This window comes from Spinacia oleracea, chromosome 4, assembly GCF_020520425.1.
Source record: "Spinacia oleracea cultivar Varoflay chromosome 4, BTI_SOV_V1, whole genome shotgun sequence".
NCBI classification, from domain to species: domain Eukaryota; kingdom Viridiplantae; phylum Streptophyta; class Magnoliopsida; order Caryophyllales; family Amaranthaceae; genus Spinacia; species Spinacia oleracea.
The window spans coordinates 184,184,765-184,194,231 of NC_079490.1; the positions used below are offsets into that span (position 1 = coordinate 184,184,765).

Below are 9,467 nucleotides of genomic sequence, written 5' to 3' on the forward strand. Positions count from 1 at the left end.
AACATATATTCACAACTATTAATCACCCTTTAAAAACTGAAATTGGGAAATTGACCAGGAATTACCTGAGGGAAGCAATGCGATCAATTAGCTCAGCAGGGACAATTTCATGCTGCAAATTTCACAAGTAACAGAAACACAGAAACAAAAAGGTGATTAATTCAGGATTTTAATTGGTAATTTAAAGGCAGAGAAAAAGAAGTGGGAAGATGATTACATTGCGCATGCCCATCTCAACGATAGTGAGAACCCTGAAATCATCTTTGGAGAGGTATCTAAGAGCATTCACGTCCAACTTCATGGCTGTTACTGCTCTTTCTGATGTTGTTCGTGCTGCTGAAATAGAGAGTTCTGCAGTGAACAGAGATGGCGGCAATGGTTCAACGGAGGAAGTAGAAAGAAAGGGCTTGGTTGAAGCCTTGAAGGGGTGATACCAGCGGGGTTTCAATGCACACACAAACAAAAAATACTTCCTCCGTTCTTAATTATTTACCCGACACAATTTGATTTTTGGCACTATTCACGTAAGTTCCTTTGCATCCTATCGTGATTTATACTTAAGAGCATCCTATCGTGATTTATACTTAAGAAAAAAAAAACATAGTTGTGTGAAATCTTATAAGATTGTCTTAATAAATATTTTTTAAATATCAATTTTTTATAATTTTTTCTTATCCATAATTGGAAATATTAACGTTTAAAATCGTGCATAGGCAAACGTGCCCACATAATTGTGTCATTTAAAAAGAAAGTATTAAATAAAACCTCTTCAAATTAGGTTGTTCTGTTCGAGGAACTTTAAGTCTCAAGTGTTGACTCGTATTGGTACTCATTAATTTGAAATTAGGGATTAGCATGAGCCGGATTTGGGCCGGGTCTGGTGAGACCCAGACCTGACCCATATTTTTTAGGAGGACCCAGACCCGCCCCAGATCCATTGGGTCTGAAAATTTCAGGCCCATGCCCAGATCCTATGGGTCTAATGGGTCTCGAGTCACAAATGGGTCTAGTATTATTTTTCTATTTTTAACATTTTTGTCTCATAAAATTTTTCCGCGCCATTAATTTGACCGTCATTTACATCATATATTCACATTCAATACATAAAATATCACAATCAGTAAGTTAATACTTGCATTACAAATTACAATCCAAAGTCACAAATACATCCAAAAACAAAGCTAGGTTAAATTGTGACTTGTGCGTACAGTACAAATATCATATGTGAACTTTTTTTTTAAAAAAAAAACTTTAAAATTATACTTCCTTCGTTTTTTAATACTCGCAACGTTTGGACTTTTGCCATTATTCATATAATCTACTTTGACTATTCGTAGTGTTTTTTATATAAGATAAAACATAGTCATGTGTGATCTTGTTAGATTCGTCTCAATGTGTATTTTCAAAATATCAACTTTTTATAATTTTTGCATAAAGAAAAATTAAGATATAAATGATCAAAGTTATGCATTGGCATGCGTGAAACTAACAAACGTTGCGAGTATTAAAAGACGGAGGAAGTATATTTTATTATTTAAATAATTGAACGGGTTCATGGGTCGGATCTGAACCGGGTATGGGTCTGAGAATATTGGACCCAGACCCGTTTTTAAACACATGGACCCAGATCCGCCCCAGATCCACTGGGTCTCAAATAATTAGACCCAAACCCTTAAAAATAGGTCGGGTCCAACCGGGTCTGGGCCGGGTCCTGGACCCATGCCCATCCCTACTTGAAATTGGTATTGAGAATAGTGTGGTACTAGGTTAGGTCCCGTGCAACGCATGGATGAGACTAAATAATTTTTTTCTCTGTTCTGACTAATTTATTTAAAATAATTTTTTAATAAAAAAATCATATAAAATATTTATGGGTTGTTGCGAAATTAGAGAAAATTATTGTTTATTCGAATTATTTAGTGCAATCTTAGCTTTTTAGGGTTTCTACAAAAATACTTAAGTTGAGCAAAAAAACAAATTGATCATACCTTTATCAAGTAACTGTTTCTTTTAAAATTGAATGAGATTCATAACAATAACCATACTCGTACCCGCTACATAAAATGGAAGAGAATAATAAAAATAAAAAAATTGGTGATATTTCCATTCTTGACCTATATTTTTCAAATTAGTATTATTATATTATGTTAGATTCTTGTCATAATACACATAAAATCGAAATTTTGAAAAATAAACTAAGAAACAAAAAATCAGGAAATTAGATATTTTAAAAGATGCTTTGAATAAAATTTCTTTTTTTTAAAAAAATCTAAGGACACACCAGGAGATGACATGTGTCATTTCTGGTGTGTCTTTTAGTATATAGTATCGATGATTGGTATATCAATACATTACTAAGAAGTATCTTTATGCAAGTTATTTGCATTATTGGTTACAGAACAAATATTATGTATTTGCGCTATTGGTACTGAAATATCAATGCAAGACACTTGACGTTTAGCATTCCTCATTCTATTCACCACAAAAAAATACTTCGTCCGTTCCATTTTGTTCTTCCCGTTTGGAATTGGGGAGAAAATTAAAAAAGTTGGAATTTTGTAATGATTGGGTATAAGAGAAAGTATTAAAGAAATAAGATTCTATTTAATGAATAACGGAAAGAAAGTAAGTAGGGAAATTTGATCAAAAAATTAGAAAATAAGGCGGGAAAACAAATTGTGGGGTAAATGAATAATTGGGTATATGAATGGAATAAAGATAGGATTTGGTAGAATATTAAATTGTAGAATGCAGATATTTTAAGGGGAGACTTTGCTAAAAAAAAAAAAGTAACCATGGGAAAAATAAAAAGGAAAACCAAAATTCGGAAAACGCAAAAAAATTAAAAAAAACAGAGGGAGTAAGTTTTAGGTCTAATAAGTTTAGATCATTGCACTTATAACCATACAAACCAAGATTCCAGTTTTCTTAAAAACCCCCTAAGATTTCAAATGGATACAACAAATAGGATCGGAGAGAGTATAATTTTTATAAAAAGTTACTTTTAAGATCATTAATACTCCCTCCGTCTCTTTTTGTTTTTTACGTTTGGTATTTTTCACGCGTTTTAACGATTAATTAACTTGCATCGAGATTCCTCAATTTTTTTTATTTAAACGAGATAAATTACGTTTATTTATAATGTTTTCACTTTTATCAAAATTCTGATATTGGGAAAGAAAAATTTAATGTTCCAATGAAAAATTGTGAGAGATTAAATGAGACAATGAATTTAATTGGTTAAAATAATAATTGGACACAAATTTTGATAGAATACTAAGTCATTTATGTGATACTCCCTCCGAATCTAAATGTTATTCCCGTTTCCTTTTGTAGTGTCCCAAAATAATCTTCCCATTTATTTTATTTCCTTTTTAATCTCTTTCTTGTAATTTTAACTTTGTAATTCTATTGGTTTATCAATAGAAAACCTTGTAGTCTCATTGGTTGGTTTAAGTTTGGATGGATTAATGAGTTGGCATTTTTATTCCTTAAATTCTATTGGTTCAACTATTTTGTTTTCTTGTGAAAATGGAATCAAAAAACAACAATTCCCCATAAAACTATATTAATAATAGTTAATAGTTAATCTTATAATGTTTCTTTTTCCTTAATAACCGCGTAAAATGACAAACGGGAATAACATTTAGGTTCGGAGGGAGTAATATAAAAGGAAATGTAAAAAACATTTTGAAATATCCAAAAAGAAAAACGTAAAGAACAAAAAGAGACGGGTGGAGTATTAATTTTATAAAGGGTAGAAAAATATAGGGGTGTTAACAGATTAGCTCGAGGAGGTCAAAAACATTAAATCAGGCCGGACACATTTGTTTCATTTCTACATCACGAAAAGGAAGGCACTACACCTAAACCTCTGAAACGCTTATTGGGAAGGCACTACACCTGTTGACTATGGACCATAGTGCACAGTGAGCATGGAGCACCAAAAGAACATATGTGTATAAGCAAAAGAACATGACACTACGACAAAAGAACATGCGTTATAATAATTCACTTTTTTGTTATAAAAAATATTATATAATTTTCACTATTTATTAAAAATATAAATAAAAAATATATTCATGTTCTTTTCACGTAACCAAATATTCTTTTAATTATAAACTAGTGCTCTTAAGGTGCATCATGCTCACTGTGCACCATAACCTTCTAAATTTGACCTTGAAACTCTTATTGAAATGTAGAGAATACAGAAACGAATTTTGCTTTCTTAAAATCTAACAAAATGTTGACATCACCCCTGACGTCAGCCTAAAACACATCTACCAAGTACCAATCAATTAGCATGCATAATCTCGATATTTCCACACATTCATCCACATTCATATCAGCCAGCCACTCTATAAATACCCTCCTCCCCCACCATAACCCAAAGTATATAACTCCACCCTTTTAATAAACCCTTTTCTTCGTTACTTACAAGAAGCTTGAAAAATGGCAAATGAATTAGTGTTGTTGGATTTCTGGGAAAGCCCATTTGGGATGAGAGTGAGAATAGCATTGGCTGAGAAGGAGGTAGAATATGAATACAGAGATGAAGATTTGAAGAACAAGAGTGAATTTCTTCTTAAGATGAACCCGGTTCATAAGAAAATCCCGGTTCTCGTCCACAATAACAAACCGATTAACGAGTCTTTAATTATTGTGCAGTACATTGATGAGGTTTGGAGTGACAAGAAGCCTCTCTTGCCGTCTGATCCTCATCAGAGGGCTGTGGCTCGTTTCTGGGCTGATTTTGTTGACAAAAAGGTATTTTTAATTTCCTTTTTTCTTATTCATTTCATGCACTTTTAATTTATTTATTTCCCTTTTTTTTTTCTGTTAGGTTTTTATAATTATCTTTGACCTATTTCTGTTTTAAAAGTTGAGTACTCTGTATTATTTTACAAAAGGTCTTGCGCGCACAAGGTGTACAATAAATTTATTGTACACCAAGATAACTTTTACTCATTTTTTTGTAACTTTAACCTAGTTTTTATTAACTTTTATATTAGTAAAAAAAATTGACAGATAAATATTTTAAATGGTTAAATGATTAATTTTATAAATTATTAGTGAATTTGAAAAAAATAAGTTTTATTAAAATGAAAAAAATTCATTTAAAAATAGATAACTTTTATATATATATAAGCTTAACTTTTAAGCATTTTGAGTTAACTTTTACTCCGGTGTACATTATTTATTGTGCAACCTTTGTAAATAAGAATTTGTGATTACCTTTTGGTTCTATTTTTAGAGCAGCACCAGCCACATCAGTGAGGAAATTAACTTCTTTTTATGGAAAAATAGGGTCCACGATTTCGGACAATGAATAAAACACAAAACGTTCACGAGTAAATTTGGTTTGTTTGTTTAAGTTGCAAATTAACTAAGAATGTTTATTCCGGATTCGGAAATGACATGCGACCTTTAAGCCGTGTCACAGTGATGACACGGCAAGCCTACGTGTCATAAATATATTTGGATATTAAAATATTTCGATTATTATAACCTATTATACATGTTACAAAAAAGGTAGGAAAATCTTAATATTCTATTTTACAAATTGAGTAATGTACTCCCTCCGTTTCTTTTTGTTGTATCCATTTCCATTTTAAGCGTTTCATATTGTTGTATCAATTTAGAATCTATTCTATTTTTGGACATACATTTTATCCTAAAATACCCTTACATTTCTATCTAATTACCAAAATACCTAAAGATTATACCCATATTTCCACCTAATTTTCCCCACCCATAATATTTAATTCTTTTCCCTTCCCCATATACCCACTATCTCACCTCCTTTATCACCCATCATTATCACTCATCTCTTTTACCTTATTTCTTTATTGTTTTCTCACTCCTTTATTTATTATAATCTCTTACACCCAATCATTACACTTATACCCATACAAACCAATATTCCAATTTTCTTAAAAACCACACTAGATTCCAAATGGATACATCAAAAAGAAATGAATGGAGTAATTTCTTATTCTAGAAAAATAATTCTAATTTGTATAGAAAATTAGAAAAAAATAATTTTAATTATTTATATGATATAGGAAATTAAAATAAAAAATGCATTTACTATTTTGAACTTGGAAAATAAAAAATACAGTATATTAGAAAGTAGAAGATTAGAAAAAGGCATTTAGTCTTAATTTGGTATATTGGGTTTGTTCTACGTACCCTGGACCGCCAACATAATTGCTCGTTTATCAAGTCCATGACTCAATTTCTTGCGTTAAGTCTATGACCCAATTCCAAATTAAAATAATATTTTAAAGTAATATATAATCATGAATTTTTATTTACCTAAAATATATTATTAAGTTATAAATTAGTGCAATTTTAAATTAAATTGATGTTTTTTTTTAATTACACAAAAAATATATTATTAGATTATAAATTTTATTTTTTTAATTTGTAATTTATAAAATAAAAGGAAATATATATCTACTGTAAATATAATAAATATTTGTTTACTTATTTGTATCGACTACCTTATTTATATAGTTTCATAGTAAAAATATGGAATTGATAGTAAAAAAAAAAAAATTAATGACGCGTAGCTTACGTGGCGCCTATATGTACCAATAAAACGCCGACACGTAAAATTGCGACAATATTTTTTTGTCGCAACTTGCGACCTATATCATCGTCCTTCCGGATTAACTCGTACTCGTAAAAGTGTGTAACAAAAGTTTTTGTTACCTAAGGTGATATTTCGGTATAGAAATACTCTTCCCATGCATTCTATTTGAATATAGAAATGACTAGGTAGATCTAAATGCCAAGATGTTTTTTTTATGTTTCAAAAATACATACAAAAAGTCAATAACCTAAGTTTAGTAATGACTTTAAATAAGGGCTACCTAAGTTTAATTCACAACGAAAATTGGTTACAACAAGTTCAATAAATTATTAAATTGCTTCCCTCAATTTTTTTTTTATTAAATTGCTCATACAAAGGTGTACAATTTATTATATTTACAATAAATTAGAATATTATGATTTCCTACCTTTTATGTAACATGTATAATATGTTAGATAAGTTAAATATTTTAGTTTTCAATTACGTTCATGATTCATGACATATAAGCATGTCATGTCATGTCATGTCAATGATTATGACACGACTTAGATTTGTATAGACAGAGTGTGGATGTTGTTTTGAATTGCTAGAATTAATCTGGTAAGTAATATAACCCTGATTTGACGCTATACTTGTACAGATATATGACAGTGGAAGAAAAGTTTGGACTAGCAAAGACGCAGAACAAGAAGCAGCGAAGAAAGAATTCATAGAGAACTTGAAGGTGATGGAAGCTGAGCTGGGTGATAAAGCTTACTTTGGAGGAGATACATTTGGATATGTTGATGTTGCTTTCATTCCATTTTACAGTGAGTTTTATGCGTACGAGAAGTTGGGAAACTTCAGCATTGAGGAGTCTTGCCCAAAGATCATTGAATGGGCCAAGAGATGTTTGCAGAGAGAGACTGTTGCCAAAGCACTCCCTGATCAGAACAAAGTTTACGACTTTATTCTCATGCTTAAGAAGGCGTATGGCCTTTAAATATAGAAACCCATCAACGTACTCTTGCTAACTTTTGTTGGGTCTTGTTGTGTTAGCCTGGGATCATGTATGTTCTTTTAATAAATCCAACATGTTAAGGCACAAATGATAATACACTAAGTCAATGAGCAACATGTTGACTTTAGTCAGTTGGTTAGTTACAAAGTTTGTTAAGCTGTTATAACAAACTTGATGACATGGCATTGCATTGTATAAATTCGATATTGCATTGTATAAATACTGTTTTAGCTGATTGTGATCAGTTATCAAAAAACAAAATAAAATCCTAATTCCTATCTTCTCTCTCTAATTCTTCGTACTCTCATTATTCTTCTTCTTCTTCTTCTTCTTCTTCTTCTTCTTCTTCTTCTTTTCTCTTATCTTCTATTTCTTTCCTTCTTCCTAGTTCTTCCCGACTTGATCAACAAGAAATAGATCAAGATATTGATCAAAGCAGTCATACTTAAGGTGACTGTAACATTGGTATCAGAGCTACTATTGACATTAAACAATCTTTGATGATCTCAGATAAGACCCTGGGAAATCAATTCTGGAAAAAAGAGAGTTTTCGCATTAGCAATCAGAAATTGATCAATTTGGTTGAAATTGATTGTTGAGCAATTCCTTAAACTGACGCCTGCAACTCGAAAAGTGATGGAGGATCACTTGAAGCAGCTTGAGGAAAGATTACATGAGCAGTCTGTAAGGGTGGAAACACAATCTGCACAGATTCTGGATCAATCAAGAAAGGTTGATGACATGCCAACTCCTACAGGTTTTAGGAGTGGAGGTAATCATGAAACTAATTCATTACAGAAATCTTTATGATATAATCCGAAGTTGTCATTTCCTAAATTTGATGGTACTAATTGCAGAATCTGGATTAGGAAATGTAGCAAGTACTTTAGCTTGTGTAAAATTGCTGATGATCAAAAGGTTGATTTAGCTTCTTTAAACATGACTGATAAGGCTGAGAGTTGGGTTAGTAGTTATTTGTCTGCTAGAGGACATGTGGAATGGCATGAATTTTGTCTTGACTTGGCTGCTAGATTTAAAGATACTAGGGGTACCAATTCTGTAGAAAAGTTTAATAAGTTGACACAAACTGATTCAATTGAGACATATCTGGATGAGTTTGAAGATTTGAAATCTGGTGTACTGCAAACCCATCCCAATTTGCCTGAAGAGTTCATATTAGATAGCTTTATTGGGGGTCTTGATCCAGTAGTGAAGCCCTTTGTGAAAGCTTTCAAACCCAATACTATAGCTGAAGCTGTGGAGTTTGCAAGATTACAGGAAGAACAAAATTTAGCTTTAAACCAAAAACCAGCCAAAACACATTCATACTCAAAAAATTACAAAGCCATACAAGCTGTCCCTTTGAATGCCAGTAAACCAGCCTTGTTACCCACTCCATCTACAAAACCTATCCCACTACCCATCACTAAGTTTCACAATAGACCAAACAGAAATTTTAGACATGTACCTGCTGATGTGAGGGCTGAGAAAATAGCAAAAGGCCTTTGTTACTACTGTGATCAGCATTATGATAGGAATCATAAATGTCAATTCAAGGAACCACAACTATTTACTGTGGAGATTGCTGGCAGTAGTGAGGATAAAGCAGATAGCAATAGTGATCTAGAAGCTGAAACAGATGAAGATGAAGATGTGAATGAACTAGTTCTGTCACTAAATGCACTATCAGGAAACCAAAACTTTCAAACCATGAGAGTAAAGGGATTAAAGGGGTCTAGAGTGTTTCATATCCTAGTGGATTCAGGAAGTACTCACAACTTTCTGGATTTGAATTTAGCTAGGAAAATGGGGTGTTCCATTGAGAGCATTCCAGCTCAGCATGTGACAGTAGCTGATGGCAATCATCTC

The 9,467-nt window shown here is 31.8% G+C and overlaps 1 protein-coding gene across 1 annotated transcript; it reads left to right on the top strand.

The window, feature by feature from the left end:
- The first annotated feature begins 4,337 nt into the window (after positions 1-4,337).
- LOC110805611 (probable glutathione S-transferase) lies at positions 4,338-7,890 on the top strand. Its single transcript, XM_022011233.2, has 2 exons — positions 4,338-4,767; positions 7,239-7,890. The coding sequence occupies exons 1-2, from the start codon at positions 4,453-4,455 to the stop codon at positions 7,578-7,580; spliced, it is 657 nt and encodes a 218-aa protein (XP_021866925.2). The 5' UTR covers positions 4,338-4,452; the 3' UTR covers positions 7,581-7,890.
- The last annotated feature ends 1,577 nt before the right edge of the window (positions 7,891-9,467 follow it).